The following is an 18,945-nucleotide window of genomic DNA, read 5'->3' as shown; positions in this document are numbered from 1 at the left end:
TTTGCCCAGCACACATGAGGCCCTTCGTGGTTTGCTAGAATAAATGCTCTCCGAGATAGAACTTGGTTTTCCTCAGCCGGGGCGCCTCAGCTAGAAACAGGAAGTTAAGGCCCAAGGCAGGAGCTGTGACCTGCAAGTGACAGGTTCATGCTGATGCATGGGCATCCTTATTCTCCCTGGGTGAGGAGCTTTGGAGACTCAGGGGCAGGGAGACCTTCCAGGGCTTCTAGAAAGAGAGAGCAGATGTGAGGATCAGGTAGGGGAAGTTTCCAGAAGCTGGGCGGGGTATGGGTCACCAAGCCAGCAACTGCTAGCACTGGGGATCCTCGCCTTTCTGTCCCGTGTCTCCCATCTGCACTGTGGTCGAAGAGCCTGGGCCAGCCCTTCCCCAGACTGGAGAATGACAGAGGCAGAGTCGTTAGGGACACCTGCCTCCCCTCCTCCCACTCCAGGGCGGGAAGCCACCATGCTGCACCTGGGCCCAGCAGGGCCTGGGAACTCATGGAGCCCGCAGCACCTAAAACTGTCCTCACCTCCTCCCTCCTTCTGCAGGGTCAGGAGAGGGCAGGCAAATGGCCATTAAAACTGCCCTCCTGGTACAATAGCACGGTGGGGTGAAGCTGGCAAGAGAATAAAGAAGAGGAAGAAATAAAGCTGTGTCTAGAAGAGACAGCAACATGTAATAGGGCTCCTTCAAGGGTCAGAAAGGGCTATTCTGCAGGTAATCTCAGTCAATTAGTTCCTGTGTGCTTCACTCGCACCAAAATTTGTCTCCTATCCGGGAGAGAACGTGGAGTGGATACGATTGCTAAGCACACACACAAAGACAATTGGTTTTGCTTTTGTTCTCTTCTCTTTTTTGAGGCAGGGTCTCCCACTGCAGTCCTGGCTGGCCTGGAATTCCCTGGCATACTGCTGGAAGCACAAGCTTAGATCCAATAGAAAGCAGAATTAAGATATGAAATCTCTAGACATGGGAGGACTTTCTAAATTTAAAATTAATTTCCTGGTCCCTAAAAAACAAACAAACAAAAGGACTGGGGAAATGGCTCATTGGTTAAGAATGCTGGCTGCTCTTCTGGAAGGACTGGGGTTCAATTCCCAGCACCCACATGGCAGCTCACAACTGTCTATAAGTCCAGTTCCAGTGTATCTGACATCCTCTCTCACTTACATGCAGGCAAAACACCAACGCACATAAAAAAATAAATAAACACATAAACTCAGAACAACAAAAGACTACAGCTTTGAAAAAAGCCAGCAGGCATGCAAGCCTGGAGGTGGTGGACTATGGATCAAAATTCAAGGCTGGCCTGGGCTACATGAGAGCCTTTGAAAGTAAGTAAATAAATAAACAAGGTCTTATTCTGTGTGTAACCACCCATTAGGAAAATGCAGCAAAGCTATAATTCCATATCCCTCACATCCACCCACTTAGAATAGCTATCTAGACCCTAGCAACCAGTTGGTGTTGGCGACAAGGGCCCGTAACCGCAACACTTGGGAGATTTAGAGCAAGAAGATGAAGAGTTGGGTCTATCCTGGGCAATGTCATGAGACCCTGTCTCAAAAAAAAAAAAAGAAAGAAAGAAAGAAAGGAAGGAAGGAAGGAAAGAAGGAAGGAAGGAAGAAAGAAGGAAAGAAAAAAAGAAAAGGAAAGGGTTGACAAGATGGCTTAGCGGGTAAGAGCACTGACTGCTCTTCCAAAGGTCCTGAGTTCGGATTCCAGCAACCACACGGTGGCTCACAACCACCCGTAATAAGATCTGACGCCCTTTTCTGTGGGTCTGAAGACAGCTACAGTGTATTATGCTGGAGAGAGCAGGGCTGGAGCAAGCAGGGCCAGAACGAGCGGGGTGCCATCCTGAGTTCAATTCCCAGCAGCCACATGATGACTCACGGCCATCTGTACAGCTACAATGTACTCATAAAATAAATAAATAAATAAATAAATAAATAAATAAATAAATAAATAAATAAAAGAAAAAAGAAAAGAAAGGAAAAAGAAAGAAAGGAAGGGCCAGGCAGTGGTGGTGCACGCCTTTAATCCCAGCACTTGGGAGGCAGAGGCAGGCAGATTTCTGAGTTCAAGGCCAACCTGGTCTACAGAGTGAGTTCCAGGACAGCCAGGGCTACACAGAGAAACTCTTTCTTTTTGTCTCCAAAAACAAACAAACAAAAAACAACAACAAAAAAAAGGGGGGGAAAGAAAGAAAGGAAGAAAGAAAGAAAGAAAGGAAAAAATGAAGCCAGGCTGGAGAGATGACTCAGTGGTTACTAAGAACATTTGCTACTCCTCTGGAGCTCCTGAATTTGTTTGTTTTCTTTGTTTTTGGTTTGTTTTTTTGTTTTGATTTTGTTTTTGTTTGAGACAGGGTCTTGTGTAAACCAGACTTGTCTCAAATTCTCTTTATAAATGAGGATGGCCTTGAAGTTCTGCTGCTTCTGCCTTGCCCTCAGTGGTGTGACTCTAAGCATGCCCCTCACCTGGTTTATGCAGGTTCTGGATGGAGCCTGAGGCTTCAGGGACGACAGGGAAGCAAGGTACCTGCCTCCTGCTCAGCCTCTTTGAGGCTAGAGGGGAAAAGGGATAGAAGACAGTGGGTCCCCACGTCAAAAAATAAGCAGAGCCAGGCGTGGAGGGGCGTGCTTGCTTTTAATCCTAGCACTTGGCAAGCAGAGGCCGGTGGATCACTGTGAGTTTGAGACCAGCCTAGGCTATTCTAGAGTGAGCCGGCCAGGGCTACCCTAGAAAACCCTGTCTTAAAAACCAAATCAATACAGTAGTGCCCTCAACCTTGGCCAGAGAAGTTCCTTCTGCAGGAAGTAGCAGCTGACGCAGAGCTGGCCTGAGTGCTGAGACTGAGCTACGATGCATGCTTAGCTCACAAAGAGCTGTCTGTATCCACCCACACACCGCCCGAGGCCCATGGAACACCGTGGAAGCAGGGCTGGAAAGAACACGAGAGCCAAAGCATGGGGAGGTGAACTGTGAAAATGCTGGCGGCTGCTCTCATGAGCGTGCTACGGCTGCGGCTGCCTGCATAGGATTCTGACAAGATTAACCAACATTCCAGCAACCACTGCTAACTGGACTCATTGGGTTATTAAAAAAAAAAAAAAAAGGAGACCTCATTAAGGTTGTAGGAAGACGGCTGGGGGATGAGTAGGGAAGTGGGGGAGGAGAAGTAAGAGTGAATGCATGTATGAAATTGCCAAGGAATAAATAAATATATTAAATAAAGGAAAAACCCAACACTTGGGAGGTGAGAGCGGGAGGAGGTCAGTGTTGGCTTACGGAGTAAACTCAAGGCCAACACTACTGCATGAGACTTTCTCAAAAGAACAAAGGTAGGGGCTGGCAGACGGGCTCTGCAGTGAGCAGCAGATAGCGCTCCTGCCAAGGGCCTGAGTTTGGTACCAAGCACCTACATCAGGTGGCTCACAAGCCTCTGTGACTCCATTTTCAGGGGAGCCAATGCCTTAGACACACATTTAAAAACAAGTGTGTGTGTGTGTGTGTGTCTGTGTGTCTGTGTGTGTGTGTGTGTGTGTGTGTGTGTGTGTGTGTGTGTGTATTTTGAGTCAAGGTCTCTCTCTGTAGCCCCCTGGCCATCCTGGAACTCACTTTGTGCTTGAACTCACAGAGATCTATTTGTCTCTTGTCTCCCAAGTGCGGGTATTAAAGGTGTTTGTTACCATGCCAGGCAATGATAAAAATTCTAAAGGCAAAAATAAATAAACCAACGAGCTAATTGATTTAATTAAATTAAAAATGCAAAGAGGCTTTGGTGTGGGGCTATAGGTCAGTGGCAGAATGCTTGCTTAGCCTTCAGGAAACCCTAGGGGTTCACCCCGCTAACATAACAATTAAGGTAAAATAGTAAGTAAGGTGGTTGTAATTATATGGCAAGAGGATTTCTTTTTCTTTTTTCTTTCTTTCTTTCTTTCTTTTTTTTTTTTGTTTTTTTTTTTGTTTGTTTGTTTTTTGTTTCTTTGTTTTTTTGTTTTTAGAGACAGGGTTTCTCTGTGTAGCCCTGGCTGTCCTGGAACTCACTCTGTAGACCAGGCTGGTCTTGAACTCAGAAATCTGCCTGCCTCTGCCTCCCAAGTGCTAGGATTAAAGGCGTGTGCCACCACTGTCTGGGGGCAAGAGGTTTTCTGAGCATCTTTTACTTTTTTTTTTAAAGATTTATTTATTTATTTTTATGTGTATGAGTACACTGTAGCTGTACAGATGGCCGTGAGCCGTCATGTGGCTGCTGGGAATTGAACTCGGGACAGCCCCGCTTGCTCCGGCCCTGCTCGCTCCAGCGTAATTCACTGTAGCTGTGTTCAGACGCACCAGAAGAGGGCGTCAGATCTCATTATGGGTGGTTGTGAGTCACCATGTGATTGCTGGGATCCGAACTCAGGACCTTCAGAAGAGCAGTCAGTGCTCTTACCCGCTGAGCCATCTCACCAGCCCCCCCCCCCCTTTTTTTTTTTTTGCATTTTTGAGACAGGGTTTCTCTGTGTAGCCCTGGCTGTCCTGGAACTCACTCTGTAGACCAGGCTGGCCTCGAACTCAGAAATCCACCTGCCTCCGCCTCCCAAGTGCTGGGATTAAAGGCGTGCGCCACCACCGCCCCTGAGCATCTTTTAAATTATAGGAACAGCAGCACCTGCTGCTCTTTCAGAAGACCTGGGTTCAATTCCTAGTCCCCACATTAGGCTCAGGTCCATTTGTAACTCTAGTTCCATGGGATCCAGTGTTGTCTTCTAGTTTCCTTGGGCACCAGGCACATACATGCTACATAAGCATATAAATAGGCAAAACACACATGTGCATGAAGGAGGAGGAGAAAGAAGAGGAAGAGGAGGAAGAAGAGGAGGAGGAGGAGGAAAGAGAAGAAGAGGAAGAGGAGGAGGAGGAAGAAGATGAAGAGGAGGAGGAAGAAGAAGATGAGGAAGAGGAGGAGGAGGAAGAAGAAGAAGAGGAGGAAGAGGAGGAAGAAGAAGAGGAGGAAGAGGAGGAAGAAGAGAAGAAGAAGAAGTTGTTTAATGTTGGCTCTGCCAACCGTGACCTTGGGCAGGCCATTCAGTAGGTCTGAGCTTCAGTTGCTCATCTGTGAACTGAAGCAGCTAGAGAATGACAGGAAGAGCCGCATTTGGACTCCCACCATCCCATCCCCCTGGGGTTCTCTGTACAGTGGATGGCAATTGCTCTCAAGTAGATCTAAGGACTAGGCTTAGGAAAGGCTTTGAGAATATGGGGTAGCACATTCTTTTAATCCCAGCCAGCATTCTGGAGGCAGAGGCAGGTGGCTATCTGTGATTTGGAGGCCAGCCTGGTTTACATAGTGAGTTCCATGCAAGCCAGGGCCACACCGTGAAGACCTTGTCTCAAACAGACAAGCCTCTGAGAACTGTGAAGTGCTCGTCAGACAGGAAGGAAGGTAAGAGAGGGTGGGCACCCAGCTCCTCGGATGGCAGTGGGACCTGATTTCCCTGACACCCCTCCTCCCCAGAAAGCATTGGGAACTAGAGGGTAGGGCAGAGCAGCTGGGCCTGTGGTCTAGAAGGCAGAGTAGGGGAGCCTCCTCCCCCAGCCCACACCTCAGAGCCGCAGCTGGGCCTGTGGCCTGGGAGGCAGAGTAGGGGAGCCTCCTCCCCCAGCAGGTAGCTCACAGCTGTGACTGGGTCATGCCTCTTCAGGAGTGGGCCATGGCTAGGACATGGCTGTTGCTTCTTTTGGGCTTCAGGTGTCAGGCTCTACCTTCAGGTAAGTTGCTCTTGCCTCCCTGTTTGGCTGTCACTGAGCTCAGCCCCTGGTACTAACTGTGATGGATGGGATCCTTGGCCTTCTGGTCCTGGGGTCTCACGACCTTCTCCAGGTGGAGGGTCAGTCGGGTCTGTTGTCTCTCTTGGAAGCATAGGGATAGAGAAGCATCCTCTGCTGGTGGGGTAGGTCTGTAGCCCCAGCTAGGCAGGAGACTAAGATAGGAGAGGACAAAGTTCAAGGCCAGTCTGGGCAACTTAATGAGGGCTTGTCTCAATAGAAAATGTAAAAAGGGACAGTGGTGGAGCCCAGTGGTAGATAGAGCACTTGTCTCACTAACCTGTATAAGGTCTAGCCTCAATCCCAGAACTGACTCATAAAAGAGAAAGAAATCAAACTGGATGGGGACCCACAGAAGTTGGAGGTTCATGGAGGCAGGGCTGTGTTGTATGCTTTAGGTGATGCATGATGGGAAACATTGTGAGGTCCTGAGCTGTCCTTTGGGCCCTGAGTACTGTCTTCCAACAGGGACCAGGGTGTCTCAAGTCCCACTTCCAACTCAGGGAAGGTGGCAAAATGGCAGCAGCTTGGCCAGCCTTTAGCTCAGTTAGCTGAGGATCAAGCTAAGGGTTCAGTCCATCTGAAGCATGGCCATGTATGGTAGGGCTCTTGGACTTTTGAGTCAGGGGCTCTACATGATCTAAGCTCACCTCTACTGTGTCATGGAGATTTCCTTGATCAGGCGAAGGCTCATCAGGAGGCCTTTGCAGTCAAGAGTTCTGGTTTCTTTAAAAACCCAGTTATATTAAATGAATATGCTTTTGTTTTAATCCGAGGTGTGGGATATGGGGCTGTGTCAGTGTGTCCACGGCTGTTAACTATGATAGTCTCATGTTGGGGAGGGGGAAGCCTGGTTCTTGCCAACTGTAGATCTTGAATTCTGGGGACTCTGGAGAGGGCCTGAGGCTGCTGATGACAAAGACTGGGCTTGCCCAAAGAAACTCATCCCCCTTAGTTGGTGTGAAGTAGCCTACAGAGCACTCAGCCCTTTCCACTCTAACCCTCTCTCTGTTCTGCCCAGTGTTGGGGGTTGGAAAGGAGGTAGAGGCCAACTGGCCTGGGCTTTGGGGTGAGCGGAAACAATCTGGGAGGCTTTATAGAGAAACTGAATGGCTCCAGTAGGCTGAGGGCCCTGGGGTTCACTCCCAGCCTTCTCTAGTCCCTTCGTTTACAAGGCCTTAGTGATATTAACACAAATACTATTTCCAAAGCTGAGGCTGGAGAGATAGCTCATTGGTTAAGAGCACTGGCTGCTCTTCCAGAGGTCCTGAGCTCAACTCCCAGCAACCACATCGTTGCTCACAACCATCTGTGATGGAATCCACTGTCTTTTTCTGGCGCCCACATAGAGCACTCATATACATAAAATAAATCATTAAAAAAAAAAAGTTGAGGCAGGCAGATTTCTGAGTTTGAGGCCAGCCTGGTCTACAGAGTGAGGTCCAGGACAGCCAGGGCTACACAGAGAAACCCTGTCTCAAAAAAAAAAAAAAAAAAAAGTATTTCCCAAGCTTACTTATCAAAGTATTACAACAGCTATACTCTTCAGAGCGATTCTATTGGCTGTCATTGGCAGATCTGGACCTTAGGCCATTTAGGGGATTGATTCAGGGCCAGCCTCAGCTCTGTCTGAGGCCTTGGCCCACTGTGTCACATGGCAAAATGGTGGCCATTCTTCAAGGCAAAGAAGACAGATCTGTGGTCATGAAGGTGTTCTCCGTGTTCCTACACCAGTTATTTGGCCTCCTAATACCTTCAACTCATCTTCCACTGTGAGACTCCCGGAGAAACCCCCACACTCAAATCCCGGGAGCAACGACCCTAAACACCACCAAGACTCGAACTTGATGCAATCAGCAAGAGGTTTTTTTTCTTTTTCTTTTTTTTCTTTTTTTCTTTTTTCTTTTTCTTTTTCTTTTTTTTTCTTTTTTCTTTTTCTTTTTCTTTTTTTTTCTTTTTTCTTTTTTTTCCCAAGACAGGGTTTCTCCATATAGCCCTGCACCTGTCCTGGAATTCACTCTCTAGACCAGGCTGGCCTCGAACTCAGAAATCTGCCTGCCTCTGCCTCCCAAGGCTTTTCATTCCAGCTAGCTGGGGCAAGACTCATATCCCTCGGAGGGGTAGAGGAGTCTGGCCCCGAGCAAGGTCTTAGGCAACTTTTTATTTCTGTGCAGTTGCTGGGGCAAAAGGGAAGACTGGGGTAAGGGGAAGGTGCAGGGTGGTTTCTGATTGGTGCTGGCTAGTGCTAGGGTTCAGGGGCGGGTTAGCCACCTGGCAATTGTTTGTTACTTTTTCTCAGCCAGGTCGTCCTGGTCTCCTTGTTTCTGGGTTCTGGGAGCTGGTCTCCCACTGAGTTCAACCAACTGCTAAGTTCCCACAGTACAGTTTGAAAACTTAATCTTACACCACATTTCTCTAGCACCCTGGGCATCTCTTTATCTTGGCCACCCAAGAGTGCATAGTGTCAATTTATTTCCAGTTGCTAATATTGGAGATTTTACTTATATTACAGAAGCATAGGTCTGACTCTGCTTCACACACATACAAAGTCAATTTTGTTGTTATTGGTTTTTTTTGTTTTTTTTTTGTTTTTGTTTTTTTTTGAGACAGGGTTTCTCTGTGTAGCCCTGGCTGTCCTGGAACTTACTCTGTAGAACAGGCTGGCCAACATAGCCTGACATACAAAGTACCTTTTTAAAAAAAGAATATTATAAGAATGTAATTTTACAAATATATTTATTTATTTATTTAATGAGTACATATGAGAATATATGAGTATACTGTCATTGTCTTCAAACACATCAGAAGAGGGCATCGGATTCCATTACAGATTGAAGTGCTGGGTATATAGGTGTTGGGAATTGAACCCAGGACCTCTGGAAGAGCAGCCAGTGCTCTTAACCGCTGAGCCATCTCCCCAGCCCAGTAAATTTTTTTTTTTTTTTTTAAGAGGAGGAAAAAGTGGGGTTAGAGTGATGGCTTACTGGTTGAGAGCACTGCTGCTCTTTCAGAGGATCTGAGTTTCATTCCCAGCACCTACATGGTGGCTCACAACCACCTATGACTCCAGTCCCAAGGGATCTGATGTCCCTTGTGGCCTGTGCAAGTACTGCTTGCATGTCGGCACGGACAGACTTGTCACCAAAACACTCATAGATGTAAAGTAAAATAAAAGCTAAAAAAAAAAATTTAAGCGGGGCGGTGGTGGCACACGCCTTTAATCCCAGCACTTGGGAGGCAGAGGCAGGTGGATTTCTGAGTTCGAGGCCAGCCTGGTCTACAGAGTGAGTTCCAGGACAGCCAGGGCTATACAGAGAAACCCTGTCTCGAAAAAAATTTTTTTTTAAATAGAATAAGACTGCATGCTGGGGGGTAGGGGGCACAACTCTGTTGAGAGAGTTTACTCCCCAGCACTTGGCATACTGTGTGCAAAATCCTCAGGGTGTGCGATGCCTGTAATCCCCATACTCTAGATGTGGAGGCAGGAGGATCCAGAATTCAAAATGGTCCTTGGCTGCATGAGAAGTTTGAGCTGGGCTGCATAGTAAAATGTCTCAAAAGCAAAACAAAATGAAGTAGAAAAAAAATCAAATTCTAATATGGGAAAAGGTTAACCATTTGCTAGCTCACTCCTGTCTGGTGATATTCTGTCTTTTTGTCTCACCGTGGTGCTGGGAACCAAACCTAGGGCTTCATGTATTAAAGAGAGTCCTTCATCTAAGCTTCATCTCTTCCTCCTTTCATTTACATTAATTTAAAAAAAAATATTTTATTTATTTATTTTATGTATATGAGTACACTGTAGCTATCTTCAGACACACCAGAAGAGGGCATCAGATCCCATTACAGATGGTTGTGAGCCACCATGTGGCTGCTGGGAATTGAACTCAGGAGCTCTGGAAGAGCAGTCAGAGCTCTTAACCGAGGAGCCACCTCTCCAGCCCCCATTCACATTAAATTTTAAATTTCATGTATATGCATAAGTGGGTGTGTGAGTCTGGTAGTCATAGGACAACCTCCAGGAGTCAGGTTTTTGTCTTCTTCCAGGAAGGCTCCTAGGTTTGAACTCAGATTTGGAAACATGCCCTTACTCAATGAGTCATCTGGTCAGCTTCCATTTTAAACACCTCAGCTTAACATGCTTCATGCCATACAACTCACCCAGCTGGCTTCAGCTTCCCCCGTTCTGGGGGATTACAGACATGGATAGCCACATCAGGCTTAGGGATTTTTCCCAGAACAGAAGTTCCAGGTATATTTGAAGCTTCCTCTGCTCTCCACCCGAGGTCCTCTTCCTCCGTCCTCCCCCAGAGAGCCACCAGCTCTCCTCAGGCAGTACAACATAGTATTATAACCACTTGTTTATGAAGCTAATGCCTTTCCCACAGGACAAAGTTCCTCAAAGGCCCAGGCAATGTCTTTCTCAATTTTCTATACCCAGCAGCTGGCAGAGGAAAGAGTTGCTGGGCCATGGTGGTGCACAGCTTTTTTTTTTTTTTTTTCTGCTCACAGGAGGCACAGGCAGGCAGATCTCTGAGTCCGAGGTCAGCCTGGTCTACAAAGCCAGGGCCACAGAGAGAAGCCCTGTCTCAAAAAGGGTGGGTGTGGGGCTCAGGAAGAATAGATGGACAGATAGCAGGAAGGCCAGCCGATGATGGAGGATGGATGAATTATATGAGAAAGATGGAGATGGCTTAGAGAGTCAGAACTCTGGGTGCACACTTATGAGGACCTGAGTTCAAATTCTCAGTACCCATGTGAAAAACTGTGCGTTGCTCTAAGTGTGCTTGTAATCCCAGCACTGGGCTGAGCTGAGACAGGAGGATCACACTGGGGGCCTTGCTAGACGCAGACCTAGCTCCAGGTGCAGTAAGAGACCCTGTCCTAAGGGAACAAAGGGACAGATGATGATAGAACAGGTCAGTTAATATCCTCCTCCGGTCTCCACACACAAATAGGCATTCCATTCATATCCATACACCTATACATATACAAGCACACATAACACAGATAGATACAGCACATGTACACACACACACACACACATACACACGAAGTAGAAACTTAAGGGTTCTTGGAAAAGCCAGTTGTGTTGGATGGTGTTCTGCTAAAGCAAGCACATGAAAGGACACGTGATGAAGGACTCTTCACGAAGGACACGCATGTATCGGTCCGCCTTACAGTGCACAGTTGAGCGCCATCTGTTAGGACTCCAGAGAGAGGAACCACATTAAGAAACTTCTGATGGTGTGCTGCAGCTTTTTTTGCCACTTCTTCCAAATCAAACTGGTTGGTTGGCAGAGTGATGTCAGCTGAGGCAGACACACGTGCTGAGGCAAGCTTACCTGTGGTTACCTGTGGTGGACAAGCTTACCTGTGGTGGACAAGCTTACCTGTGGTGGACAAGCTTACCTGTGGTGGACAAGCTTACCTGTGGTTACCTGTGCTGAGGCAAGCTTACCTGTGCTTACCTGTGGAGGACACGTGATATTTGAAGGGTATAAATAGGACCCGCCGATGGACAGTGACGGAGGCTGAGCTTGGCTTGCTGGTACAGCTAGCTGTGTATCACCTGTCTTGGCTGATCTTCACTTCCCCAAGAGAGGCACAGCAGAGAACTTCTCCTGGTGTCCCTGCTGGTCTCTCTTGCTGACTAGTACTGAGGCAGAGGCCTGACTGTCTCTGCTAGGTCCCGCCACTGATGCTGGTAACCTGACACTACAGAACTGGACTGCTGTGTCCGTGAAACATTTGCAAGTGAATCAAGTTGCCACTGCTAACCTATGAACTGAATTGCTGACTTCCTGATAACACAGATGGGATTTGCTCCAAAGAACCTTTCTAAATAGGTCCACTTCCCCCATATCCTTTCTTTTCCACGGCTCCTGGTGGGTGGTGGGCTAGAAGGGAGGTTAAAGCATTTAAGAACTATCATTACAAATAAACTTTGAGGGGGGCTGGTAAGATGGCTCAGTGGGTAGGAGCACTGACTGCTTTACCGAAGGTCCTGAGTTCAAATCCTAGCAACCACATGGTGGCTCACAACCATCCGTGATGGGGTCTGACGCCCTCTTCTGGTGCGTCCGAAAACAGCTACAGTGTACTTACATATAACAATAAAGAAATAAATCTTAAAAAAAAAAAAAAAAAAAAGCTTTGAAAAAATCAAAGTTACACATCACCAAAAAGAAGGGGAGAAGAAAAGAAGAAAAGAAAGTTTGATGAAAGGAAGGGAGGTCTCGGCTGGCCTCTGGGTACCCTGTGGGCTCTTTCCTCTTCTGCCCTTCTCCACCCTTCCAACTCTAACACTACATAGGAGAGAAAAGAAGAATAGGAAGGAGAGGGTGGATGTTACTGTTCGACTGCTCCTGCACCGTCTGGCTAGGGGCATCAAGCTGGTCTTCGCCGTCAGGATAGCTAATGTCTTTGTTTGCTGCCTTCTTTACACATGACTACTTAACAAACCAAGACCGACAGCAACCAACCACCAACTACCCACCCACCAACAACCCTCCGCATCTCTCAGAGCCCTAGCAGTCATACACCCTCTAAAAAGTCCCCAGAATTCCAAAATCACACAATCGCAGAAACTATCTGCTGCTGGCAAAACTACGGCCCGCTAGAGCACGAGGCAAACCGTAGCCAGCTGCTGTGGAGAATCTGAAGCAGCCCCACAGCCCCTCGCCTGGGGTTGACATGAAAGCACATTCCTATTTCTGTGGGGTTTTGCTTGTTTGTTTGTTTGGGTTTTTTGTTTTGGTTTGGTTTGGTTTGGTTTTTCTTTTAAGACAGGGTTTCTCTGTGTAGCCCTGGCTGTCCTGGAACTCACTCTGTAGACCAGGCTGGCCTTAAACTCAGAAATCTACCTGCCTCTGCCTCCCAAGTTCTGGGATTAAAGGCATGCGCCACCACTGCCCTGCCTGTGTTTTTAAAGAAATCAAAATTCTCACTCTTGCAGGCATCACTGGCACCCCCTTTCCTTCTCTGGCTCCACCCATCACACTGCTGGTAGATGGAAGGCGGCACACGCTGGTGGTTTGCCTGGTCCTTGATGCAGCACCCCCTGGCTTTGACAACCCTGTCTGGTTCTCAGCTGGCAATGGCAGTGCCCTAGATGCCTTCACCTATGGGCCCTCTCCAGCACCGGATGGCACCTGGACTAGCCTGGCCCAGCTTTCCCTGCCCTCTGAAGAGCTGGAAGCCTGGGAGCCCTTGGTCTGCCACACCAGGCCTGGGGCTAGGGGCAAGAACCGGAGCACACACCCCCTCCAGCTGTCAGGTAGGGATGGAGCCTGGGGTCCTGTCCTTTTCCATATCATGGGGCTGGGATATGTTGGGGAGCAGAGGTAGGTGCTGGGCATGTGAGGGCAGACCCTGGCTCCTGCAGAGTGGCTCGAAGTCATGATTCCTGGGCTTTACAGCTGTGATATATGGTTCAGGTTATCTCTTGAAGCTGTAATCCCACCACTTGAGAAGTAGAGGCAAGAGAGGAGGAGCAGGAGTTCAAAGCTATCCTCAGCTGCATAGTGAGTTCAAGGCCTGCTAGGGCTACGGGTGACCCTATCTCAAAAAGCAAAGCAAATCTAGGCTCTGATCCATGATTGCTAAGAGATATTAATAGCTTTCCATAGTTATTCATAGGTTTGTATCTATATATGTTTTATATATGTAATCTATAAAAATAATTCATATACTTGTAAACAAAGCATGTAAGACCAAATAATAATTAAGGAATAAGCCCCCAGCACTCACCAACTTCACTCTGTGCCAAGCACTGTTCTAAATGTTTCGTTTTTGTTTATTTTTATTATTTATTTAGTTAGTTAGTTAGTTAGCTTTCCAAGACAGGATTTGTCATAGAGTTTCTCTGTGTAGCCCTGGCTGTCCTGGAACTCACTCTGTAGACCAGGCTGGTCTTGAACTCACAGAGATCCTTCTTCCTGCATCTGCCTCCTGAGTGCTAGGATTAAAAGTGTGCATGACCATGCCCTGCTCCCAGCTTTTTAATGAGGATGCTGGGGAATCCAATTCAGGAAAGCTCTTTGCCAGCTAACTTCTCTGCCAAGCAGACTAGGCTGGCTAGCCAGTGAGCCCTGAGGGTCTGCTTTCCTGCCTGCACTCCCCCCACTGCGGAATTACGAATATGGGCCACCAGTATCTGTTTGCTTGTTTGTTTCTTTGTTTGTTTTCTGAGACGGGCTTTTTATCTGTGTAGCCCTACCTGTCCTGTTTCTTTTTTTAAACACGGGTCCTGGGGATAGAACTCCGATCCTTTGCTGTCATAATTGAGCCTTTGGGTCACCTCAGTAGTGCCCTGCCTACTGAAGGAGTAGGGTTCTTCGTGGGAGGGGACTGCCTTGCTCTTAGGGCTGTCAGGCAGGGAGGTGGGCATGACTCCTCAGGACTGCTGACAAGCCGGCTCAGGGTCTCCACATTTGTCCGTATGCCCTGCAAGTTGACCAGAGCTAGGCACAGGTCTGGGGCTGCGAGGTGCCCTCCCATCCCGTACTACTCATTCCCTTCTTCACTCACAGGTGAAGCCTCCACTGCCGGGACCTGCTTTCTAGAGCCTCTCCGGGGTAAGTAGTCAGCAGGGAGGGATGGTGGCTGGGAACAAGAGTGTCAGTACCCGGGCAGGTGGCATTCAGCTCTGATTCAACCATGGGTCCCATGAGGTTGCTGTTAGGGGACTGGGAAGTTTCCAGTAAAGGGACTACTTTGTTTGGGGCTAGCCTGGGTTTCAGCCTTCCCTGGGTGAAAGTGGGGATTTATTCCTGGACCCCAGTGGAGCAGCGCAGATGAGAGCTAAAGTAAGGGGCTTGATGGGGTGGGGGCAGGGTGACAGGCGGTCTCAGTATGAAAGCCCATGTGTGATTTAATTACCTGAGGCGCTAGAGGAGCCCTGGCTAATAATCACAATGTCCATTTCGTGCCCAGAGACACTGCGCTATTTACTCTTGGCATCAGATGTTTATTCCTGCCAGCCTGCCTCCCCTGCCAAATAAAATAAAATGAGGGCTAAGCAGGGAGAAGGCACGAATTATTACCAGTAGAAGCTAAGGTTAGACTCCGGAAGGAAGTTCTTTGAGGAGGCAGAGAGAGAGAGTGGCCAACACAGAGGACGGGCCCTCCCTGTTGTGGGCTCCTGGGGACTCATCATGGCTTCTTCTTCTGCAGGAACACAGCGTCAGGTACTGCAGCTGAGCCTACTGCGTCTGCTCCTCTTCAAACTGCTTCTGCTGGATGTGCTCCTGACCTGCGGCCGCCTCTGTGTGCTGGCGGGCCAGCACCCTCATGGGAGTCCCTGCCCCCCACCCATGGAATCTGGACCTAGTAATGGGTGGTGATGCTGAACACTACTGCTCCCTGGGGCAGGAAAGGCAAAGCCCAGGCTGTGAGGAGGCCAGCTGGGCCCGGAGCTCATGATCCAGCCCCTCGGTGATTCTTGTTCAAACCGGAGGGGGGGGTGTGTGTGTGAGGGGTTCTTTTTTTTATTTTATTTTATTTTCTATTTTTATTTTATTTTTTATTTTATTTTATTTTCTGTATGTGGTCTGCTGCTTCTTGTAAATGGAAACTGGACTCTCGCCTCTCCTGTCAGACTGAAACCTCGGGAGGAAAAAGATATGTCTCTCTGTCAGATAGGACAGGAGGATGTGCCTGGTAATTGGGGACAATACAAAAGGCTTATACGACACAAGCATATCACAAAGCTTTTCATTTGTGTGTCTGGGGACATGGTGTGGTACCATAGAGGAGGCAGCCATCTGGGTAAGCTGTCTGCAGAAAGAGTGGGAGCCTGGAAACGGCAGAGTGGGTCTGGAGTCCGGGAGGGGCAGCCAGGACTCTCTCCTTCTGCTACTGCCAGTCACTGGACAAGGGTCTTTTCCATTTCCTGGCCCTGGCACAACCTCTGTGAGAGGGCAGAGTGGAGCCAGGGAACCAGGGAGTAGTGTTCGGCTGCTCACGGGCACAGACTTGACAAGAGAGAACAGGGCCAGGATTCCCGGGCATCAGGATCACAGCCAGTACTACCAGCAGAAGACAGTAATTGCAAACCTATGCGCTATTAATTAAAGGTCATTTGACAGATATTCACCCAGCATCAGCATCAGCCAGGTGCTACAGAGGCTTGGTGTCGTAGTTAGGGTTTTACTGCTGTGAACAGACAGCATGACCAAGGCAACTCTTAGAAAGGAAGACATTTCATTGGGGCTGGCTTACAGTTCAGAGGTTCAGTCCATTATCACTATGGAGGGAAGCATGGCAGCATGCAAGTGAAAAGGAAAATAAAAGTCCAGCAGGAGCTTGCCCACGTAAGCCTGGGATTGAAAGAGTTAAATCAAAGCAGAGGCAAGTGGGCAGGGACTGACAGGTCAGGAAGACATAAACCATAGAGATAGGGTAAAAATGCAAAGACATATCTACTGCCCAGGCCTGCCTAATGGGCCACCTGGTCCTCTTAGCACTCCCCTTTTAGGAATTTTCAACTCTAACTACATTTAAAATAGCCAATCATGTATAGCCACACCAATATCTTTGTTTCCCCAGACCTTTTTCCTATAAAACCCCCTAACCCCTGGGCCTCGTGGTTGATTCCTGGTCTCCTGTGTGAGATTGGGGATTGAAACGGAGCTCCGAAATAAAAATGCCTCATGTTTTTTTACATCAAGATGGCCTGTCGTGTTCTTTGGGTGCATGTCTCCCAGGACTTGAGTGGGAACTCCCTACGGGGTCTTTCACAAGCAGACAGGGTGCTAGGGAGGTCGCTTAGAGTCCTACACGAGGTACTTGAGAGTTCCACATCTGCATCCACAGGCCACAGGGAGAGAGAGTGGGCCACTGGGTCTGGCTTGAGTTTCTGAAACCTCAGAGCGCACCCTCTAGTGATACCCCTCCTCCAACAAAGCCACACCTTCAAATAGCGCCACTCCCCATGGACCTATGGGGGCCATTTTTCAAACCACCAGATTTGGCTTTGTTGGTTTTCTCTCGTTCCCTAGAGAGAAGGATCTCAATTCTGGTCTTCATGTTTGTGGGATAAATCCTTTACCCACTGAGCCATTTTCCCAGCCCCATCTCCTGCCTCTTTCTATGGGTCCTTTATGGAGGAGAGGCACAGTTTCTGGAAATAAAGCTGTTCCCATCCCTTCAGGAATCGATCTTCCCCCATGGCGAGGTTCAGCGAGAGGGTCCATCTGTAGCCTCATTTTCTTTGGACATTGTCCTTTCCAGCCCTCAGCCTAGGTGCTGAGCACAGGCTTTAATGTTGGCTTCTTTAAATGTCCCCTCAGCAGCCTCTTGGTCCAGAAGCTGAGTTTTGTCAGCTTCAACTGTATTCAGCTTTCACTTCTATGGCTGGATAATTTATCTCTAGGAGGGGTCTGGAGTCTTGTGAGTCAGGGTGCTAGCCAGCTTCTGAGCCTCTCCAAGTCTAACAGAGCCGAGGGCAAGTGGAGACATACTGGAGGCTGTCCCAATCCTATGTATTGTGAAGTTCCACACACCAAAGCTCCATCTAGCCAAAGTGCCCTGCTACCAATCCTGTAAGTGTTGGAAGCCAAGAAATGCCTGAAAGTCACAGGGCACGCAAACCTCACACAAGAGATTTATTGGAAAACATACAGAAGAGTGGCTACCTCTGCTCAGGAGTTTGAGCCTGAACAGGAGGCAGGCTCTATATAGAGCTTCTTGGAGGTAGAGCTTTTCAGGGCAGCCTGGGATTGGAGAGATTATATGCCCTGATTTTGGAGCAAGCTCAGGGATTGGAAGGATTTTTGTGGCCTGATCTTGGCCTCCCTCCCACAACCCCCACAGTGGCCAGGCCATTCTCCTGCCTCAAAAAGCTGGGAATGAGTGTTATGGCCCTTAGAGGAGTCTGAGGGATGGGGTTTACAGACACAACTGCTTTAAACTAGACACAACTGACTACAAAAGACAGGCTAGGCATGGAGGTCTTCCCAAGGGCAGCAAATCCACCCAGACTTGGAAGGAAACTCAATGGAAACAGAGCTTTATGGACAAAGCTGCATTTGCTAACAGCTTCCCAGAGTTGAGCTCAAAGGCAGTTTAAAGCAATGCTGAGAAGTCAGAAGAGTCCCCTAGAACCAAGGCTTGCCTTGAACTCTCAATCCTTGTGCTTCTTCCAAAGCTATGGTTTCTGCCTTCGCCTTCCAAGTCCTGGTGTGATGAAGCCACACCATCCCATCTCACTGATATTGCCCACTTTGTATTTGGTGCCAGATCGAATCCAGGACTTCCTGCACACAAGGCAACGACTCACCAAAGAGTTCTCCACAAGGATCTCCTAGTGCAGGTACTGATGCTGCAGAGGCGGAAGGGAAATATAAATGTTCGATGCCACACTCCTGCCTTTTAGGAGCTCAGAATCCAAACAAACAATAGAAGAGACTGAGATATCATACAAAAAATGCTGGGAGGTTTATCCATTTGTTCTACTCACTTCAAGGTGGTTTTGTTTTGGAGATAGGGCCTCATGTAGCTCAGGCTGTACCCCTGACTATATAGCCAAGGATGACCCTGAAGTTCTAATCCTCATTCTGCCTCCTGAACACTGGGGTTATATAGACTTGGACCAACACACACCTCCAGGTTTATGCCAGCCTGGAGATGGAACACCAAGGATTTGGACATGCTAGTCAAGTGCTAGGCAAAGACCTACCAGTGAGCGACATCCCTAGCTTTTCTTTTTTAATCCCATTAATTCATGAATTGATTTGAGCTTCCCAACAGGCAAGCCTGAGAGTTGGAGGAACAGTCTTATCTGTTTATTCATTAATTCTATCTTCATAAGGAGAAATGCAGTTACTGGGCATCAGGGCTGTTGTGAGTCCCTAAGTATCAGAGTGAGTGGCTGCAATAATAACATTTAAAAGCCGGTGTCTAGTGAGGGTTTGCAACTTTATGAAGAAAGACATGGATAGGGTTGATGAGTGGTTAGTAGTTAAAGGGGGCCACCATTAAGCCTTAAGGATCCAAGTTTAAAGCCCAGAACCAACATGGTGGAAGGAGGCAACTGATGCCAGTCGTCCTCCAACACAGATGCTGGAGAGGTTGTGGAGAAAGAGGAACATTACTTCATTGCTGGTGGGATTGCAAACTGG

The 18,945-nt window shown here is 48.1% G+C and overlaps 1 protein-coding gene across 1 annotated transcript; it reads left to right on the top strand.

The window, feature by feature from the left end:
• The first annotated feature begins 5,685 nt into the window (after nt 1–5,685).
• On the top strand, nt 5,686–15,155 carry Ptcra (pre T cell antigen receptor alpha). Its single transcript, XM_031348334.1, is given in 5 exon segments — nt 5,686–5,764; nt 12,780–13,100; nt 14,356–14,400; nt 14,999–15,109; nt 15,112–15,155. Coding segments are annotated over 5 exon segments (600 nt in total).
• Nucleotides 15,156–18,945: the final 3,790 nt, after the last annotated feature.

Source organism: Mastomys coucha, unplaced genomic scaffold (genome assembly GCF_008632895.1).
Source record: "Mastomys coucha isolate ucsf_1 unplaced genomic scaffold, UCSF_Mcou_1 pScaffold3, whole genome shotgun sequence".
Taxonomy (NCBI): Eukaryota; Metazoa; Chordata; class Mammalia; order Rodentia; family Muridae; genus Mastomys; species Mastomys coucha.
Note: the sequence above shows the minus strand (reverse complement) of the source record. Positions and strands in the feature narration are given on the sequence as shown.